Source organism: Schistocerca nitens, chromosome 10 (genome assembly GCF_023898315.1).
Source record: "Schistocerca nitens isolate TAMUIC-IGC-003100 chromosome 10, iqSchNite1.1, whole genome shotgun sequence".
Classification (NCBI taxonomy): Eukaryota; Metazoa; Arthropoda; class Insecta; order Orthoptera; family Acrididae; genus Schistocerca; species Schistocerca nitens.
The window spans coordinates 88,796,566-88,818,986 of record NC_064623.1 but is presented as its reverse complement, the minus strand read 5'-3'; the positions used below and the strand labels follow the sequence as shown (position 1 = coordinate 88,818,986).

Genomic DNA, 22,421 nt, shown 5'->3' with positions numbered 1-22,421 from the left:
TTGCTCTACAAGACTGACATTTGTTTTTTTTGCAACGCGACCATTAAGTACTCATTAACTCACATCAAAGTTGTTATATTTTGTATGCGCGATGCACTAATTTTTCTTCATTTCTAGGAATTTGAATCTTAATAGTCGCTTAGAATTACTGATATAATTGGATATTTCATTCGTGTTTTATTCAGTGATTGGCCAGTGAGAGATGTCAGAAGTTAATGAAGAAGAAGAATCGTTGGCCCCCTGTTCAATTGGAAAAGATGCTGCTGCATCAAAGTGCCATGTTATCTTCTATGCTAAGAAGACTGGATTCAAAGCGTTTAGTGATTTCACAGAATGTGACCAGAAATTGCTTGTTTCGCGTTCAGAAGCCAAACTTGACGAAAATTCCATCATTTGCTTCCACCATGAAGCCCTCTTCCTACATGAATATCAAGCGATGCAAAAGAAATGTTGCAATCCATTCAAGAAGAGGAATCACAATGTAAAAGCTGGACTTAGACTGCTTGATAATGAAACAGCTGCCAAACTTTGCCTGTTAAAGAAAAAAGAAGTGATTGATATAAAACCTGGTCAGAAGCTTTGCCCTCGCTGCATGTCGGCACTGAACCAAAAGCTAGAAGATTCATCATCACTATCAACCCAATCTGAACAAGATTTCACAACGGATGAAACTGAACCAGCCATCAACAAAAGTTTATCATTTATTGGTGCTTCACCATTGAAAAGAAGACAACTAAGTAAAAGAGATAAGCCAAGCTATGCAAAAAGAAAGATCTTGGATGCACAAAGTTTAATTGGGAATCAAATTGCTGCTGCTGTAGGAATCAATTACGATGAACAGCCAAGTTCAAGTAAAAGTCGCCCATGCAGTAATTGTGCAGATCTTGATAATCTTATAGAAGAGTTGAAAGAAAAATGTAAAGTGTCAAATCGTAGGACAAAAGTTCAAATATTGACCTTGGTTCCAAGAAGCTGGACAATTAAAGATACGACAACAGCATTTAATGTATCAGAAAGAATGGTAAAGCAAGCGAGAAAACTGAAGAATGAGCAAGGTGTTCTAGCTTTTCCAGCAAATCGGCAAGGAAGGAAGCTTTCAGATGAAGTTGTCCAGAAAGTACATGACTTTTTTCAAGATGACGAATTCAGCAGACTTTGTCCAGGGAAGAAAGACTGTGTGCCTGTGAGAATTTCAGGAACAAAGGTGTACAAGCAAAAGCGGTTGTTGCTTTGCAATTTGAAGGAAATGTACGTGTCTTATCAGAAGCAAAATGGACCAGAAATTGGCTTCTCAAAGTTTTGCGAGCTTAGACCAAAATGGTGTGTTACAGTTGGCTCTGCTGGAATGCACTCAGTTTGTGTCTGTACAATACACCAAAATGTCAAGCTTATGCTCACTGGTGCATCAATCAATGAAGACTACAAGGAAATTCTTAGCAAAGCTGTTTGCAGCTTGGAAAACAAGGATTGTATGCTTCATCGTTGTGAAAACTGCCCTGGTCCAGAAGGTGTAGAAGCAGTTATTGCAACATATTTTGAAGATAATGACCCTGAAGAACCGATTGAGTACAAACAATGGATTCATACCGACAGGGATACTTTAGAAACAAAGCAGCTTTCAACAGAAGAGTATGTTGAAGATATTGCAGCAAAAATTTGGAACCTGTCTTGTCATCACTACATTGCCAAGCATCAAAGCCAGCACCTGAAAGCTCTCAAAACTGATTTGAAAGAAGGCGAATTCATAATACTAATGGATTTTGCTGAAAACTATTCATTTATTGTTCAAGATGCAGTGCAAGGCTTTCACTGGGAAAACAGTCAAGCAACAGTTCATCCATTTGTAGTCTACTACTGTGAAAACGAAGAGGTGCAATGTGTGAATCTTTGTGTTATTAGTGACTGCCTTCGACACGATACGATTACTGTCCATGTTTACATTGGAAAAGTAATCAATTACCTGAAGATGCAATTTTCCAAAATAAGCCACATCCACTACTTCAGTGATGGTTCAGCTGCACAATATAAGAATTTCAAGAATTTTCTCAACTTATGCTATCACAAAGAAGATTTTGAAATAACAGCAGAATGGAATTTCTTTGGAACAAGCCATGGAAAGTCGCCTTGTGATGGCATTGGAGGCACAACAAAACGGTTGGCAGCAAGAGCAAGTTTGCAACGTCCATATGAAAACCAGATTCTAACACCCAAAGATCTTTTCAACTTCTGCAATGATAATATCAATGGAATCAAATTCTTTTTCATCAGCAAAGAGGAAGTTGAAGAAGAAAAAGCTTCTCAAGAAGAAAGATTCCTGCAAGGGCACACTCTAGCTGGCACAAGAGAAAACCACCATTTTTTGCCCATTGATATGACGACAATTCAGGTCAGTAGAGTTTCAAATGATGCGACATCTTTTTTGGCCAAAATTAGTGCTGCTGAACTAGTAGTTCAAGTCATGGATCTTCAGCCTGGGCAGTATGTTGCTTGCATTTATGAAAAGAAATGGTGGATTGGAAACATCGTTGAAATCTCAGTCGAACAGAAAGATGCTTTCATAAGCTTTATGCATCCTCATGGTCCTGCAAGTTCATTTTATTGGCCCTTAAGACGTGATACTTGCTGGATTCCAGAACAACTTATCATTGGTGTTATTCCAGCTCCATCAGTGACATCATCTGGTCGGCAATACAGTTTTCCTGAAAGCATTCTCTTGCAAATCAACGATGCTTTCAGAATGATGAAGTAACTGAGGAAGACAGGCTTGGGAACCTGCATAAAGAAACCCACAATCAGGCTTGGGATCCTGTGGTAAAGACACCCTGTAATCAGGCTTGGGAACCTGCAGTAAAGATACCCACCCGTGGCTGTTACTGCATGGCTATCGGGCGTGGCCCCTATGGCGATGGGGATGCTGGTTTTATTGTGATAACCAGTAATGGCTCAGCCATCATGGACCAACGCAGGGCACTGCGCACACAAAATATAAGATACTTTGACCTGAGTAAATAAGCACTTAATGGAAGCGTTGCAAAAGAAAAATATATCCATCTTGTAGAGCAAAATTTTCTCTTTCAGATGATACTATTCACAATTAAATCCAGGCTGACTATTTTGTAGTAATGGGCTTTGAACTTTGGTAAATAAAGCCATTTGCGCTGACACTGCCAAATTTGAAGAGATTTTGCAAGGCGACTATAAAGCCTGGGTAGTTGGAAATCCAGCTGTATTATGTCCAGCACAAAGATAAGACTTGGTAAAAAGTTCAAGTCCATATCTTTATCTGCAAGGAAATTATTGCAGTCTGAATATTGGTCAAAATTTGTCGCATTAAGTCACGACAGAATTAGGGGTACACTTTGAGTCGACTTGTTTGACCGGATTTTGCATCAGTAATCTTATAATTAATTTCGTTTGAATCAGCACAAAAAACTGTACAGGGTCTCATCTTACTAACCATTCTTATGAATTGGTTTCAATTTTATGAGACCCCAAAAATGGCATTTTGTCTGATGTCGCGCGCATGCGAACTTACTACCCTTCAGACAAGGGGGTCTAGATCAGCAAGTATTGCAGCTAGAGGCTTGAAATCTTGAGAAACTTAATTTAGCACTTGACTAGTGCTACAGATAAAATTTGAAGAAAATTGGAGACATGATGGTGGGAAGGTTTAGACCACTTGGCATGGAATGACCCATATATTAGTGGTAAATTGTCAAGAGTTATTTACCTGTTAAGGCGACTTATGGATTGTGTTCCTGAAAAATATGTTAGAACATCCTATTTTTCATTCTTTCAAAGTATAATAACATATGGAATTATTTTGTGGGGGAACTCTAGCTGTGTACATGACACATTAATACTGCAAAAAAAAGCTATTAGGATAATTACTGGTTCTGCATATAAGGCACACTGTAAACCATTGTTCTGTGAACAGAAAATCATGACTGTTATAAACTTGTACATATACTATGTTCTAATTTATACGATGAAGAAATTACCAGAAACAAAAACCAGAGAAAATGTACACAGCCACAATACAAGAAGGAATAGGTGCCTCTATATACCTTACCACAGATTGTCAAAGTCACTCAACAGCTACGAAATCATAGGGTACAAATTATTTAATAATCTTCCTCAATCTGTTCAAGAATTACCTGAACAATTATTCAAACAAACAATTCATGACTGGCTAGTCCTCCACCCATTCTATGACATAAGAGAATTTATCAACTGTAATATAATACTATAACGTTAACAAGAAACCTGATGTTTCTTTCAAACTATTAATTGTATTTTAGTATGTATATGACGTTGTCTATTGCTGTAATGGCCGAATGACAATAAAATTATTATTATTATTATTATTATTATTATTATTATTATATTTCGCGATAGTACAAAGCGTGCTGCCGCCCTTCTTGGAACATTTTCAATGCACTAACCCAGAATATTATGCCGTAACTCATTAATGAGTGAAAGTATCCAAAGTAAGCTGATTTTAAAATGTTGATGTCCCCAAAATGAGTAATGATTCTTAGAGCAAAAGTTGCTGGTGAAAGCCATTTTAGAGTAAGGGACTCATGCTGTTCCCAGTTGAGCTTACTGTCAATGTGAACCCCCAGGAATTTAGTGGATTGCACCTGTTCTAATTCATGACAACCAGGAACTAGAACAGGTTGATAGTATCTCCATTGCTATCGCACAGAGAAGTCATTGATTGTTTCTTGCCGCTAACGTACTTCACATACGACCAGAATCTCTTTGGATTTTCTGTCTGGTTTCAAGACAAAGCTTCGTTCTGGAAACTGTTATAAGCATCTCGCATTGAAATCCGCGCTAAATTTCGAGCTTCTGTAAACGATCGCCAATCTTCGGGATTTTGCGTCTGTTTAAATTTGGCATGTTTTTTTCGTTGTTTCTGAAACAGTGTTCCAACCCGTTTTGTGTGCCAAGGAGGATCAGCTCCGGCGTTCGTTAATTTATTTGGTATAAATCTCTCAAATGCTGTCGATACTATTTCTTTGAATTCAAGCCACATCTGGTCTACACTTATATTATTAATTTGGAGGGAGTGGATATTGTCTTTCGAGAAGGCGTCAAGTGAATTTTTATCTTGTTTTTTGAATAGGTATATTTTTCTTTTATTTTTGGAGGATTTGAGGATTACAATATTCAATCTCGCTACGACAACCCTGTGTCTTCTAATCCCTGTATCGCTTTTGATGCTCGTTATTAACTCAGGATTATTTGTGCATCTGTTCAAAACACTGGGGATTTTACCTGCACCATGTGAATACATTTACCAGTCAGCTGTACATATCAAAAATAACATTGGTAATTACTGCACAAACAGCTCTCCAATCTTCAAAAAGGGGAAAAAAGATGATTTAGTAAATTTCTGCCCAGTGTCTATACTCCCAGTTTTCTCTAAAATGGTTGAACGAGTAGTATGTAATCAATTAGAAAAGTACAATAAAGAAGTTAATATTATTCTCAATTACCAATATGGGTTTAGGAAGGGACGAAACACTTTACAACCTGTAAATGAACTAATCTCTAAAGTAAGTAAATGGCTCGACAACAAAGTGTATCTGGTATTTTTTGTGACCTCTCGAATGCGTTTGACACAGTAAACCATAAGCTACTGCACCAAAAATTAGCTCCCAAGGAAAATCTATACGATGGTTTTCATCTTATCTCAAAAACAGACACCAAAGGGTGGTGATGCATCAAAAGCGAGAGAAAACTTGCTCTAGCTGGAAAGAAATACAAGCAGGCGTGCCCCAGGGCTCGATATTAGGACCACTTCTGTTCTTATATTACATAAATGACATGCCTAGCAAGGTAAATACAGATACAATACTTCACGCAGATGACTCAACTGCTGTACTCTGCTGCAAAAACACTGAAGAATGAGTATGGACCATGAAACAAACTCTACAAGAACTTGAACAATAGATAAAAAATAGTGCTATGAAATTAAACCTTGAAAAAACACAAATCATACACTTTAAGACCAAACAAACTACTGAATGTATATCGCAAATAGAATATTAAGCTAAAGAACTGACCACAGTTGATTCTGTAAAATTTCTTGGGATAACTTTAAACAAAAACTTGCAATGGATTAACCACGTGGACAGTTTACTGAAAAGATTAAATAGTTTAGTTTATGCAATGAGGGTACTACACAAAGTAACAGATTTAACGGTGAAGAAAATTGTATACCACGCATATTTCATAACAGTTATAAGATATGGAATAATTTTTTGGGGTGCTGAAAAGACAAACCTTCGAATCTTCAAACTACAGAAAGAGAAAGAAAATAATAATAATAATAATAATAATAATAATAATAATAAGAGCAATGACAGGAACTAATAGTAAACATTCATGCAAACCACTATTCGAAAGCCTGGACTTCATGACAATTCCTTCTCTTTGAACAGAAAAACTTGCATGTGTTTGAAGGAAATACATTCACACCTGCCTGTGAAACTAGACATAAATTGAAATACATGCTACCTTGTCACAGACTCACATTATATGAAAATACTCCATATTACATGGCTCTGAAGATCAGAAATAAAATATGTTCAGTATTTGGGGACCATTGGCACATACCTAAAAAGCAAATGTTGTTACAGTCTACAAAAATTTCTAAATGAATAAAAAGGAAACATTATAGTTTAGAAGAATTTATAAATAGGAATAGGGAGTAAGGATACAAGTACAAATGGTATAGTTTCAAAGCTACATAGATACAAAGTATACACAATCACTGTATATTCATGTATATATAGAATTATAGTTTGAATGGCGGTTTGTATTTTGTTCAGTACATCCATACTTCATATAGGTGTGTGGAAAAAAATGGTTAAAATGGCTCTGAGCACTATGGGACTTAACTTCTGAGGTCATCAGTCCCCTAGAACTCAGAACTACTTAAACCTAACTAACCTAAGGACATCACACACATCCATGCCCAACGCAGGATTCCAACCTACGACCATAGCGGTCGTGCGGTTCCAGACTGTAGCGCCTAGAACCGCTCGGCCACCCTGGCCGGCTAGATGTGTGAAATCTATGGTAATGATTGGATGAGTTACGAGAAGATTTAAAATATAATGTTGTATTTCTATTATAATAAGCAATGTATGTATTATGTATTTCCTGTAGTACATAAAATACTGTAACAACTTAGATTGAAGACTGACGAGTAACCAATGTTCTCAATCGAATGATTGTATAAAAATATGTTATGTGGCAATAAAGTATCTTATCTTACCTTATCCGTGACCATGGAACAAGAGCTAGACTCAATTTACATTTACCAGGAAAAAATAAACGTAAAACTCAAAACAGCATTTTCTGTTAAGGAATAAAACTGTACAATAAATTACCAAAAGAGATTAAAGAAACTGAAAAAATACACTTATTTAAAAGGCAGCTAAAAAGTACCTGTTATGCTATACATTTTATACATTGAAGGATTACTTAGATAAAACAGAGTAGGGTTTAGTAAAAAAAAGTTATACAAATAAATAATAATATGATTACAAACATCCAACATTCCACATAACACATTCACACTATGTTTTTTTTCCCCTTTTCTATAAGACTTACCCCCAAGCTATGCATAGCACAACACTAACACCTCTTCCTCTTTGTGAGCTCAACATCTCACTCATTACTGAGATATACTGACTCAGTTTTTCAGGATAGCAAATGAGAAGTTGTGGTACAGAAAATGGCACTGAGGACACCGGTGCGTGTGTGTGTGTGTGTGTGTGTGTGTGTGTGTGTGTGTGTGTGTGTGTGTGTGTGTGTGTGTGTGTGTGTGTGTGTGTGTGTGTGGTGTTATTTAATAAGTTATTTGTAAAAAAAGTATTGTATGCCAGGAGTAAATCTAATGATTGTCTCTAACTATAAGTCTGTAAATGCATGTGTATACGAATTAGCTTGTTGTAAATTGGTCTAAACTTGTAAATACTTTGACATTTCCTATATCATTGAAAAAAGAGATCTACACATGAGTAAAGCTACTGCTGCTTCTACTACTACATTCTTTATCTTAAAGAGTACATACAGAGGACACACAAGTCATTTTTGTTTCCTTCTTGAAAAGGAACTGGACTTCCTTCTTGATGAGCTCTTCCAGAGAAATAATTATTTGTGGGGTTGACAACAAATTACAGAATAAGATGATGTTAATCAGTTGCACCAAAAAAAAATACAGTGGAGCTTTCAAAACAACATCTGAGAACCATATTTGTAACTAGTCCATTAGGAAATCCTCAAGCAACAGATAATAAAAATAAATTTCAGGTTTGAGATGTTGACAAGATCATCATATACACATATTTCCAATATCTCTGTTACTATTTGGAAATTAGAGTACATGATGATCATGTGATCTTGTCACCTGGGATAGCAGTTTCCAATTGAGAGGTCTGCATGGGTTGTGATCTTAGTAAAAATATGTCAGAAATACGCTGATGTGAAAGTGGCAGAGGCAGCAGGTGGAAAAGACAGGCATCACCAGGACTCACTGCCTTCTGCTTCCCCACCACCAGCCACAACATCTCTTCCAGAGGAACATGAGTGGCACACCCATTGAGTCCTTGTCAGAGAAGACTGTGGTCAGTAGTTATAAAAAACAGACCGCACATGAACTCTACATTTCACCTAAAGTTGATAGGGAACTCAGTAAAATGTTGCAATAAATAAATAAATAAAAATAAAAAATCGCTCAGTATTACACATGCAAGAAACAAATAAAATATCTAGTCCTGCATAATAGTGTCATTTTGTAAGTTGGTTAGTGTACTCATACTTGCACATCTTATGAATTTGCAATTTGGTGTAACATAAAACCCATCACATTACAGGTTCAATGAATATGCATATGTTAAAAAACTCAAAAATTAAATTTTGGTAAGAAAATATTTCAGCATAAGAATGTTTCATGGAAAAATTTTAATTACATCCCTAAAATTTGACACAAAAAGTATTCCAAGATACCATCTTGTTTTATTTTAGAAAAATATTTATTAACTTGACCACTGAAATTAACTCCTGCAAAATCTTAAATTTCTGGGAATTACTCTTTCCTAATGATTTCTTTGCAAATAAATTTCTTATCTTAGCTGTCTGTAACCACTCTGTTTCACTATTAAGTCAAATGCTTTGTTTTAAGCATGTGTACAGGATGAAAGAGTGTATGAAACACATACATATGTACATTTTCTACCATCTTGATAAGAGGAAATTATAGAAAATGAAAGTATGATTTCTTAATAGAGAACTCTCTTTAATTTGGTTTTTTTTTTGTATTGTGACGTTGATAATACAGGAAACATGACAAAATTAACAGTTACTTTCATTATGAAAAATGTAATAATTTAATACTTTCATATCTTGTCAATATATACATTATGAACACAACATACAAATGTCATTCATATTGTAAGTACAATTGATGTACAAGACTGTTTCAAGTTAACAGAGGATTCATCTATAAATAGGAAGGCAACTTCTGCATAAAAATTTTAATTTTTAACATACTTGTCTCATTTACACAAGTTCTTCCACAAAGTTAAAAAATAGTTACAATCTAATTTCACTTCTACATAAATTTTGCCATGAAGATTTTCTTCACAAGTCAGCAGTCATGTTATCTAATATCACAGATTCAGATATGTCAGTTGCAGATTTATGGAATGCTACAAAGATATAGAAACGTCTTTTTAGACCAGTGAATCAAAAATGTGCTACTACAGTGAATTCTCACATATGAATTGCAAGGTATTAAATTGAAGTTTATCATTCCTAGTCTTTGAAATAATGTTTTTGGAAAAATTCTGAATGAAATAAAACAAGGAACACAAGACAAAAGAAACTTTTCACATTCTGCAGCTTATTCTTTTCAATATAATTTCATTAGAATGTACAAGTGCTTGTGTGTTTGGTATTGTAATTGTAGCTAAAACCTGACAGCTACACAATTTACTGCAGATACAACTAACCTCACAACAGAGGATAAATATCTTCAATATTATTGTGTATATTTTGCGCTAAGGGAATAAAATAATGTTTCAATTTCTTTGAAAAATGTTTACATTTGCTGATCTTCTGGTGTCTAATGTATCTAACTATTAATCTTCAAAAATGTATATACATATATTCTTATATACTTTATGAGCTCTTTTGCATCAGGAGTATTGACTGGGCAAAAGAAGAATAAAAAAATAAGTTATTTATTTGTCATAAGTCATAAAAATTTACCAATACAGGAATGTTACGAGAAACCTATAAATTAGTATTTCTTCCCAATATATCAGTTTTATTTCTCTAATGCGCAGTGCAGGAGAAATCAAAAACTGTTGTCTTTCACTCTGTTAATATCTCCCTGGAGGTTTGATGACAGCTTTCTATGCTGGAAGACTTAAGATGGCAGTGTCTCAAAAATACTGATGGGAAATATCGTGTAATGGAATGATATTTTCATCTTCAGTAGGTGGCTTCATTTCCTGTTTGGTTTTCCAATCCAGCAAATTGCTCGTTGGAGCTTCATCAATCTTGGTTCATGTGGTCAAACACTGAAGATTATTCTGATAAATGACATTTACTGGAAATTCGTGTCCACTTCAGCAATGCTAAGGACTCAAGGCGTCAGTGCTCTGAAGGCAAGTAAGTTGGAGCACAGATCTGTGCGAATACTCGAGTCTGCGATGCCAACATTACCACATCTCGTTCTCACTGCCGAGTTAGATTGGCAGAAGTCAAAACTTAAGAACCAGATGGCTTTTTGTCTGGTAGTGCACCACCAGGAGGGCTCCATCAGAGAGCTCCATCAGTCTTCCAGTCACTTCTCAGTACGGACAGAGCTGAGACTGTCGTGGCGCTGGTGTCGCAGCAGACCTGAAGCCAGCAGGTCTGTGTCACTCATCTGTCGTTGCAGAACCTGGTGTCGCAGTGTGCGAACATTCGCTGGCAGCAGTGACGGCAGCTGGCCCTCGGGGACTGGACGCACTGAAAACCTGAGGCAAGTAAGGAACAATGAGTAACTGAGGAAGATGCTCCACGTCATAAACAAAATACAAGTGTAAGGACTACCTTCGTAAATAGAACACATTATGTGATTTTTAATTGGGCGAAATCTTTTGACCTAAAACTAATTTTTGGAATACCTCTAGAGAACGTGATAGTATGAAATTACAATGAAATGAAAACCCTTAGCTGCTTACAGGCGTTGACATACGTCAACGGGGACAGATGAAAATGTGTGCCCCGACCGGGACTCGAACCCGGGATCTCCTCCTTACATGGCAGACGCTCTAATCACTTTTTTTTAACGTTGCCTTTTTTTTATTCTTTTTTTTTTAATCTGATTTTGTTCGCTTTTGATCGTTGCATCTGCTCGGGGCGGACGTCGTAAGACATACGTTTAAGTTCGTTGTTGATCGATTAACTCAGTTTTTTTATTACAGAGGGCAGCTAACCCTCTGACCGAACACGCTGAGCTACCGTGCCGGCAATCCACCTGAGCCACCGAGGACACAGAGGACAGTGCGACTGCAGGGACTTATCTCTGGCACGCATCCCGCGAAACCCACATTCTCAACGTACTGTCCTGCACTACATTCGTAGTACCCCCGCCCATAATACTCATTACTCGCGGCGTGTTGCCGATTCCCATAAGAGTTCGGGCACTGTTTGTGCATCTGCACAGAAGAAGAAGATGGTCAAGTGGCAGGTGAGCCTTAACTATATATATACTAAGATGGTATCTGTTCTTTCGGACATGTCCGAAAGAACAGATACCATCGGTGACCAAGAAGCTCGTCAGAATGAAATTACAATGAAATGAAAACCCTTAGCTGCTTACAGGCGTTGACATTCGTGAATGGGGACAGATGAAAATGTGTGCCCCAACCGGGACTCGAACCCTGGATCTCCCGCTTACATGGCAGACGCTCTATCATTTCATTGTAATTTCATTCTAACGAGCTGCTTGGTCACCGATGGTATCTGTTCTTTCGGACATGTCCGAAAGAACAGATACCATCTTAGTATATAGAACGTGATAGTACCAATTCTGTGCACAATGTCCACTACCTGATAAAGAGTATGTGGACACTTCTAAGAGTATGTTAAGTGGAATTGACGACTAGATTTAACAAGATGAGGACCCAACAGTATGAAATTAGGCAAGGGGTATGGTGTCGTCAGTAGAAAAGTAATAACAGCAGAATGGGTCTGTCAGGAGAGGTCAGTGACTTCAAACACGGCCTACATGTTGGATGTCACCCATGTAACAAATACATTGGGGATATTTCAATACTTCTAAAGCTGCTCAAGTTGACTTTTGGTGATGTAATCGTGAAGTGGTAACATGAAGGAGCAACCACAGCTAAACCGAGGTCACCCAGATCCCAGACACTCATGAACAGCGAATGTCAAGCATTGCAGAGGGTGGCTGTAAAAAATGGAAAGAAAACGGTGGGACTTATCACTCGTAGGTTCCAAAGTGCAACCAGAAGTCTAGTTAGCAGGACGATTTTGTGTAGGGAGTAACAAAGGAGGAGGTAGAATAGCCAATCAGCTTCTCATAAGCCGCATGTTTCCGTAGTCGATGCTAAATGATGCTTGAGGTGCTGTAAAGAGAAATGCCACTGGACACTCATCACATGACTGAAAACAAGCCATTTGGAGTAATGAATCATGCTATACCCTGTGGTAATCTGAGGGCAGGTTCTGGATTTGACAGATGCCTGGAAAATGTTACCAGCATCGCATGCAGTCCCAGCAATGAAGTACGGAGGAGTTGGCGTCATAGGATGGGGATGTTTTCTGTGGCCAGGGTGTCTGGTTTTGGATCTTTAGCAAGAATGAGCTGCCGTTCCACTACAGATATTCAGGTACCTTCGAGAAAGTGTCGATTGGTTCAAATGGCTCTGAGCTCTATGGGACTTCTGAGGTCATCAGTCCCCTAGAACTATTTAAACCTAACTAAGGACATCACACAGATCCATGCCCAAGGCAGGATTCGAACCTGCGAACATAGCGGTCGCGCGGCTCCAGACTGTAGCGCCTAGAACCGCTCGGCCACTACGGCCGGCAGAAAGTGTCGACAGCAGAGTTCAAGCCATCATAAAGGCGAAGTGTGGACACACCCCATATTAATGTACACTAGTAGGCATTGAATACTTTTAATCAGGTAGTATATATATAAAGACGATATATTAGGTTGGTCGACCAATGCGAGCAGCAATGTCGCGATATGATAAACCGCAATCGCGATAGGCTACAATCCGACCTTTATCAAAGTCGGACACGTGACGCCACGCATTTCTCCTCCTTACACGAGGCATCACAACAACGTTTCACCAGGCGACGCCGGTCAACAGCTGTTTGTGTATGAGAAATCGGTTGGAAACTTTCCTCACGTCAGCACGTTGTAGGTGTCGCCACATGTGATGCGATTAAGAAGAGAACAATGGCCGAATAAAGTATTTTGTTGGCAAGCTCTCAGAAAACTGGGAGACCCTGAGCAGAACTGAACACAAATCGAGCAGAGAGGGGTTACGTAACGAAGAAATTTGAAAGAAAATGTATACAAGGTTCGAGAGGCTTAGACATGAGGCGATGAGAAACAGCCTGAGAAGGTGTAAACAACTCGCAAAATAATAATAATAACAATATAATAATATTAATAACGATAATGATGATAATAACAATAATAATACATACGAGGGCAGTTTGATAAATGTGCAAAAAGAAAGAAAAATGTTTGTTTAGTAAACAACTGACGTTTCTTCTCGACAGAGGCTCCTTTGTGAGGTGTACACTTGATACAGCAACCCCCCAGCTTTTTCATCCCACTGGAAAAATATGTTCGTTAGACTCTGGAAAATAATCGTTGACTGTAATTATCACTTCCAGGTTTCATCAACAGACACAAATTGCTGCAAAACTTCTTGCCAATAGCAATTAGACGACGCCAGACATCGTGTTGAAACGTTGTGCCAGATGCACTTTATGTGGACTGTAAGGAGTCGTAACATCCACTTCGCACACATCATCTTCATACCCAATTCTCCTTGCAGGGTATTACGTAACAGACAAGTTGAGATATCTACAGGTCCAGAAATCTCACGAATTTTCATTCGGCGGTCTTTCATTATCATGTCACGGAATTTGTCAATGGTTTCCTTTGCAGTGACCTCAATTCGAACGCGCTTCATCTTCGATGCTTGTCCAACCACGTTTAAATTCATTAATCCAAAAGTAAATGGTCTTCAATGATGGCGCAGAGTCTGTATAAACTTTATTCAATTATGTTTTGATTTATGTGGCAATCGAACCCTTCAAATGAAAATGTTTAATAAGAGCACAAAACTCGGTTTCCTTCATTTTCAATCACAGCCGACACACTGATCACTTCAGACGGCTGCCAACAATGAACTTTATGCTGTACATTATTGAAATTCTTTATACTATTCTTAGAATAATAAAGATTGTCAACCATGAAGGTGCAACAGAAATGTTCTGTTCTTTCATGGAAATTTACCACACTTATCAAACCACCTTCGTATGTGCATATGTGCATATGTCCATCTGTCCAGCCATTCATACATATACACTACTGGTCATTAAATTTGCTACACCACGAAACTGACGTGCTACGAGGTGCATTCAAGTTCTAAGGCCCCCGATTTTTTTTCTCCGGACAGGAAAGAGATAGAAACATGCGCATTGTTTTAAAATGAGACCGCGTTCATTGTCAATACGTCCAAGAGATGGCAGCACCGTACGGCAGATGGAATTTTACCGCCAGCGGCGAGAATGAGAACTTTGTTAAATATTCAAAATGGCGACGTTTTCCTTACTTGAACAGTGTGCAATCATTCGTTTTCTGAATTTGCGTAGTGTGAAACCAATTGAAATTCATTGACAGCTGAAGGAGACACGTGGTGATGGAGTTATGGATGTGTCGAAAGTGTGTTCGTGGGTGCGACAGTTTAATGAGGGCAGAACATCGTGTGACAACAAACTGAAACAACCTCGGGCTCGCACAAGCCGGTCTGACGACATGATCGAGAAAGTGGAGAGAATTGTTTTGAGGGATCGCCGAATGACTGTTGAACAGATCGCCTCCAGAGTTGACATTTCTGTGGGTTCTGTGCACACAATCCTGCATGACGACCTAAAAATGCGAAAAGTGTCATATCGGTGGGTGCCACGAATGCTGACGGACGACCACATGGCTGCCCGTGTGGCATGTTGCCAAGCAATGTTGACGTGCAACGACAGCATGAATGGGACTTTCTTTTCGTCGCTTGTGATAATGGATGAGACGTGGATGCCATTTTTCAGTCCAGAAACAAAGCACCAGTCAGCTCAATGGAAGCTCACAGATTCACCGCCATCAAAAAAATTTCGGGTAACCGCCAGTGCTGAAAAAATGATGGTGTCCATGTTCTGGGACAGCGAGGGCGTAATCCATACCCATTGCGTTCCAAAGGGCACTCCGGTAACAGGTGCATCCTACGAAAATGTTTTGAAGAACAAATTCCTTCCTGCACTGCAACAAAAACGTCCGGGAAGGGCTGCGCGTGTGCTGTTTCACCGAGAGAACGCACCCGCACATCGAGCTAACGTTACGCAACAGTTTCTTCTTGATAACAACTTTGAAGTGATTCCTCATGCTCCCTACTCACCCGACCTGGCTCCTAGTGACTTTTGGCTTTTTCCAACAATGAAAGACACTCTCCGTGGCCGCACATTCACCAGCCGTGCTGCTATTGCCTCAGTGATTTTCCAGTGGTCAAAACAGACTCCTAAAGAAGCCTTCGCCGCTGCCATGGAATCATGGCGTCAGCGTTGTGAAAAATGTGTACGTCTGCAGGGCGATTACGTCGAGAAGTAACGCCAGTTTCATCGATTTCGGGTGAGTAGTTAATTAGAAAAAAAAATCGGAGGCCTTAGAACTTGAATGCACCTCGTACAGACGCGAAATGTAACCGTCAGGAAGAAGATGCTGTGATATGCAAATAATTAGCTTTTCAGAGCATTCACACATGGCTGGCGCCGGTGGCGACACGTACAATGTGCTGACGTGAGGAAAGTTTCCAACCGATTCCTCATACACAAATAGCAGTAGACCGGCGTTGCCTGGTGCAACGTTGTTGTGATGCCTTGTGTAAGGCCTATCGCGATTGCGGTTTATCGTATCGCGACACTGCTGCTCGCGTTGGTTGAGATCCAATGACTGTTAGCAGAATGGGAATCGGTGGGTTCAGGAGGGTAATACGGAACGCCGTGCTGGATCCCAACGGCCTCGTATTACTAGCAGTCGAGATGACAGGCATGTTATCCACACGGCTGTAACGGATCGTGCAGCCACGTCTCGATCCCTGAGTCAACAGATGGGGACGTTTGCAAGACATCAACTATCTGCACGAACAGTTCGACGACGTTTGCAGCAGCATGTACTATCAGCTCGGAGACCATGGCTGCGGTTACCCTTGACGCTGCATCACAGACAGGAGTGCCTGCGATGGTGTACTCAACGACGAACCTGGGTGCACGAGTGGCAAAACGTCATTGTTTCGGATGAATCCAGGTTCTGTTTACAGCATCATGATGGTCGCATCCGTGTTTGGCGACATCGCGGTGAACGCATATTGGAAGCGTGTATTCGTCATCGCCATACTGGCGTATCAACCGGCGTGATGGTATGGGGTGCCATTGATTATAGGTCTCGGTCACCTCTTGTTCGCATTGATGGCACTTTGAACAGTGGACGTTACATTTCAGATGTGTTACGACCCGTCGCTCTACCCTTCATTCGACCCCTGCAAAACTCTACATTTCAGCAGGATAATGCGCAACCGCATGTTGCGAGTCCTGTACGGGCCTTTCTGGATACAGAAACTTTTCGACTGCCAACACATTCTCCAGATCTCTCACCAATTGAAAACATCTGGTCAATGGTGGCCGAGTAACTGGCTCGTCACAATACGCCAGTCACTACTCTTGATGAACTGTGGTATCGTGTTGAAGCTGCATGGGCAGCTGTACCTGTACACGCCATCGAAGCTCTGTTTGACTCAATGCCCAGGCGTATCAAGGCCCTTATTACGGCCAGAGGTGGTTGTTCTGGGTACTGATTTCTCAGGATGTTTGCACCCAAATTGCGTGAAAATGTAATCACATGTGAGTTCTAGTATAATATATTTGTCCAATGAATACCCGTTTATCATCTGCATTTCTTCTTAGTGTAGCAATTTTAATGGCCAGTAGTGTATACTGTCAATGTTAGTGCTTCAATAAGTTACATAAAAATGGCAATTTTAGGATTTGCATGAATTTATGCGGACTTCCATGGTCACCTCTGTCTTAACACGCTTCAAAATATGCGCATGTTACGATCAGTAAGGTTCCAGTATGCCTTGTGGGACTACCAGCTTACAAGAAATATTCATTCTTATTAAAATACTCCATGCTATTACTTCATGCTTCAGTTCACTAGCATTGCAAACAATCAGTTCTAGAAATTTTTCTTGTGGAATCTATGGCGGTGACCCAGAGGTCTAGTGACACAGAGGAACGTACAGTGGTTGCGATATTTCCGCAGATTTGGGGTCAGAGATGAGTAGTGGAGCAGCAGTGGTCGTGGACTCACCTGCGGCGGTCTTGTGTGGGCGTCGGCCGTCCTGCAGTCCGCATCCCACCCCCTGGGGGCGGCGCCGGGGGTCCCGGCGAGGGCGCCGGGGGTGGCCGCAGCGACGAGCGGCGCTGGGCCAGCTGGGCGACAGGGGGCGTGGCTGGCCGCAGCGAGCCCCGCCTACCGCCCGCACCTGCCAAATGACACAGTGCACCTAGAGATGTTGTGTCAATACGTGTAAGAAAATGCATGTAAACTGCCAGAAAAAATAGTACAAATTTTTAGTAGTTTCCATTCTTTCAAGATTTATTGTTGAAAAAGTGCACACAGGGTATATGAAATGACTGCATTGACAGATCAACATCACAGGCAGTTCCTAGGCACTAGATATCGACCCATGATGTAACATCCATATTGTATGTATGTCTTGTATTGTACGTTAACCCGGGACCTAGGAACGATTCAGAGGCTCCGTCCCCGCCGCAGTGGTCCACAACCCTATGACGACTACCGCAGTCCACTTCACCCCTCCGCCACCCTACACCGAACCCAGGGTTATTGTGTGGTTTGGCCCCCAGTGGACCCCCCAGAGAACGACTCACACCAGACGAGTGTAACCCCTATGTTTGTATGATAAGAGTAATGGTGGTGTAAGTGCACATGGAGAACTTGTTTGCACAGCAATCGCCGACATAGTGTAACTGAGGCGGAATAAGGGGAACCAGCCCGCATTCGCTGAGGCAGATGGAAAACCGGATAAAAACCATCCACAGACTGGCCGGTTCACTGGGCCTCGACACAAATCCACTGGGCAGATTCATGCCGGGGACCAGGTGCTCCTTCCCGTCCGGAAAGCCGTGCGTTAGACCGTACGACCAGCCAGATGGCACTGCAAACACCGACTCTGGCGTCCTGTCGTTTGAACAGATGGTAAACACTATCCTGGGATACTTTATTCCACACCTGCTTGGTCTGTTCAGGTTTTTCTGTAAGATTTTTAGATTAAAGTTCAGTCTTGATCACGTTATGTCTGTTTTAATGAGTAACCGGTTTCGATTTTTTTTTCTATAAAACCATCTTCAGACCCATTGGCTCCTTTGGGCTGGTAGGTGGAGCTCTCCTTGCTGCTGTGCAGTCAACTGATCTGTAAGAGTTGTCGGTTGACAAGTCACACGAGTCACTCGTCTTCCCGTCGTATCCCATACGCGCTCAGCTGGAGACAAACCTGGAGACAGTGCTGACGAGGAAAGTTGTTGCATGTCTTGCAGGGCATATCGAGTTTCACAGGCAGTGTGTGGCCAACATTATCCTGTTTGAACATCACATCACCTTCCTGTTGCAACAACAGCAAAAGAACTGGTTTAACAATATTCTGCACATATCGAGAACTGGTTAGTGTCACCTCCAGAAACAACAAAGGTGAACGAGGAATCACCAAAAGGCCTGTGGGGTGTACATAGCATGCACAAAAGACTGTGACTTGAGTATAGGCCGAATCTTCTCTCATTAATGAAGATCGTGGCGCACCATTTTGTCTTGCTAGTGATCCTCTGACGGCACCAGTCTAGCAGTGCATTTCGATGCTGTGGCATGAGTGGAGGACGGCTGGAGATGTGCGTGCCTGTATTCTCACTGCTAATAACTGGTTTTCAACAGCTGTACAACTGCTGTGATAGCTGTACAGTCTGTCACTGCTGCCCTTACAATACGACGATTCTGGCGGGCGTTGTGCCGCATGGACGTCCAGAACTTCATCTACAGGTGTGAGAATGTTCATGTGGCACCTGATATAAGCATAGTTGCACAACTAACAGAGCACCTCCACCTTGTTTGGCGATAGTAACTAACAGTTCTTGATAAAACTTTACGTAGTTTTCGTGTTAGATTTCTTAGTGTTTTCTTGATCGTTTAGAACAGAAAGCGCCCTAAAACCGTCTTTTGTTTGTTTCGCGGCCGTTAGCCACTAGTCACTTGAATCAGCAGTTGTCTTGTGACAGCCAGAGCGAGAGCACCAGCAGCAGCGAGTACTGTTTGTATAAAGCGTTTTTGTACTTATTTGCTGCGCTTAGCCTTTAAATAGTTTTTCTGGGAAAACCTAGCGTAGTTTTCGCGTCTCGTATTTCAGTGAGTGTTTCTTGATTATCAGAGTAGCTCATCAGAAGATTATCTTGGGAATTTGTCACCGTATAGAGTAGGGTAAACATAGTCATGTGTAGGGACTGTGGTTGTTGTGAGCGGACGCAAGGAGAATTGGCCACTCTTCGGGGACAGGTGGAGGCTTTGTCTGTTAGGCTCATCGAGCTCGAGGCGCAGGCGTCGGCTCGTAGTGGCGTTGGGGCAACTGTGGTGAGACCTATGCCTACTTCGGTGGCCTTGGAATCACATGGAACCCCTGATGTCGCTGCGTCTTCCGGCAGTGAGCATCTTACCGGTCAGCCATCACTCCAGGGTGAATGGCGGACAGTGGTGGGCTCGCGCGTGCCTGGCCGAAAGGCGAAGGTGGGATCTGGCCGCGTGGCGGCTGCCTTACCCCTTTCCAACAGGTACGGGGTGCTTCCTAGTGGTGATGACATCGTTTCCGAGCCACCACAGGATGCCTCGCCTGTTGGGCCAGTGGCCGATTCTCCGGCAAGGTCCCGACAGTCACAGAGGGCGGGCCTATTAGTTATAGGGAGCTCCAACGTTAGGCGGGTTATGGAGCCCCTCAGGAAAATAGCGGGTAGGTCGGGGAAGAATGCCAGTGAGCACTCGGTGTGCTTGCCGGGGGGGGGGTCTCGTCCGTAATGTGGAGGAGGCCCTTCCGGCAGCTATTGAACGCACTGGGTGTGACCGGCTGCAGATAGTAGCACATGTCGGAACGAATGACGCCTGCCGCTTGGGTTCTGAGGCCATCCTTGGTTCCTTCCGGCGGCTGGCTGATTTGGTGAAGACAACCAGCATCGCACGCGGAGTGCAAGCTGAGCTTAATATCTGCAGCATAGTGCCCAGAGTCGATCGCGGTCCTCTGGTTTGGAGCCGTGTGGAGGGTCTAAACCAGAGGCTCAGACGACTCTGCGACTATAATGGTTGCAAATTCATCGACCTCCGTTATTGGGTGGAGAACTGTAGGGCCCCCCTAGACAGGTCAGGCGTGCACTACACACCGGAAGCAGCTACTAGGGTAGCAGAGTACGTGTGGCGTGCACACGGGGGTTTTTTAGGTTAGAGGGACCCCCCCCCCCCCTTGGGCGAAACGATAAAATACCTGACGGCTTACCAGAGAGAACATTATCATCGTTGATAAAGAACGTCCGTCCTCAGAGACCAAAAACGGGAAAAGTTAACGTAATATTGGTAAACTGCAGGAGTATCCAGGGCAAGGTTCCTGAATTAGTATCTCTTATTGAAGGAAATAGTGCGCATATAGTATTAGGAACGGAAAGTTGGTTAAAACCGGAAGTGAACAGTAACGAAATCCTAGACACAGAATGGAATATATACCGCAAGGATAGGATAAACGCCAATGGTGGAGGAGTATTTATAGCAGTAAAGAATTCAATAATAGCCAGTGAAGTTATTATCGAATGCGAATGTGAAATAATCTGGGTTAAGTTAAGTATCAAAGGTGGGTCAGATATGATAGTCGGATGCTTCTATAGACCACCTGCATCAGCAACCGTAGTAGTTGAGCGCCTCAGAGAGAACCTGCAGAACGTCGTGAAGAAGTTTCGTGATCATACTATTGTAATAGGGGGAGACTTCAATCTACCAGGTATAGAATGGGATAGTCACACAATCAGAACTGGAGCCAGGGACAGAGACTCTTGTGACATTATCCTGACTGCCTTGTCCGAGAATTACTTCGAGCAGATAGTTAGAGAACCAACTCGTGAAGCTAACGTTTTAGACCTCATAGCAACAAATAGACCGGAACTTTTCGACTCCGTGAATGTAGAAGAGGGTATCAGTGATCATAAGTCAGTGGTTGCATCAATGACTACAAGTGTAATAAGAAATGCCAAGAAAGGAAGGAAAATATATTTGCTTAACAAGAGTGATAGGGCACAAATCGCAGAATATCTGAGTGACCACCATCAAACGTTCATTTCTGAGGAAGAGGATGTGGAACAAAAATGGAAAAAATTCAGAAACATCGTCCAGTACGCCTTAGATAAGTTCGTACCGACTAAGGTCCAAAGTGAGGGGAAAGATCCACCGTGGTATAACAATCATGTACGAAAGGTACTACGGAAACAAAGAAAGCTTCATCATAGGTTTAAGAGTAGTCGAATCATAGCTGATAAGGAAAAGCTGAACGAAGCGAAAAAGAGCGTAAAGAGAGCAATGAGAGAAGCATTCAACGAATTCGAACATAAAACATTGGCAAACAATCTAAACAAGAACCCTAAAAAGTTTTGGTCATATGTAAAATCGGTAAGCGGATCTAAATCCCCTATTCAGTCACTCGTTGACACGATGGCACCGAAACAGAGGACGACCGAAGAAAGGCAGAAATACTGAATTCAGTGTTCCGAAACTGTTTCACTGCGGAAAATCGTAACACGGTCCCTGACTTCAGCCGTCGCACGGACGCCAAAATGGAAAATATTGAAATAAACGATATCGGAATTGAAAAACAACTGCTATCACTTAGTAGCGGAAAAGCATCCGGACCAGACGAGATACCCTTAAGATTCTACAGTGATTATGCTAAAGAACTTGCCCCCTTTCTATCAGCAATTTATCGTAGATCTCTGGAAGAACG

The 22,421-nt window shown here is 41.3% G+C and overlaps 2 protein-coding genes across 2 annotated transcripts in view; one reads left to right on the top strand and one right to left on the bottom strand.

The window, feature by feature from the left end:
* Positions 1-202: 202 nt before the first annotated feature.
* LOC126209904 (ARL14 effector protein-like) lies at positions 203-2,333 on the top strand. The gene is made up of 2 exons (XM_049939025.1): positions 203-917; positions 2,269-2,333. Exons 1-2 carry the CDS (start codon positions 203-205, stop codon positions 2,331-2,333), a joined length of 780 nt encoding a protein of 259 aa, XP_049794982.1.
* A 7,200-nt stretch (positions 2,334-9,533) lies between these two features.
* The window catches only part of LOC126210507 (open rectifier potassium channel protein 1), a 315,501-nt gene continuing 302,613 nt past the window's right edge, over positions 9,534-22,421 (bottom strand). The window contains exons 12-13 of the mRNA XM_049939751.1: positions 17,696-17,870; positions 9,534-11,045 (exon numbers count right to left, since the gene is read on the bottom strand). Coding sequence (XP_049795708.1) covers positions 10,871-11,045; positions 17,696-17,870 — 350 coding nt within the window. The 3' untranslated portion in view covers positions 9,534-10,870. The remainder of the gene's footprint in view (positions 11,046-17,695; positions 17,871-22,421) is intronic.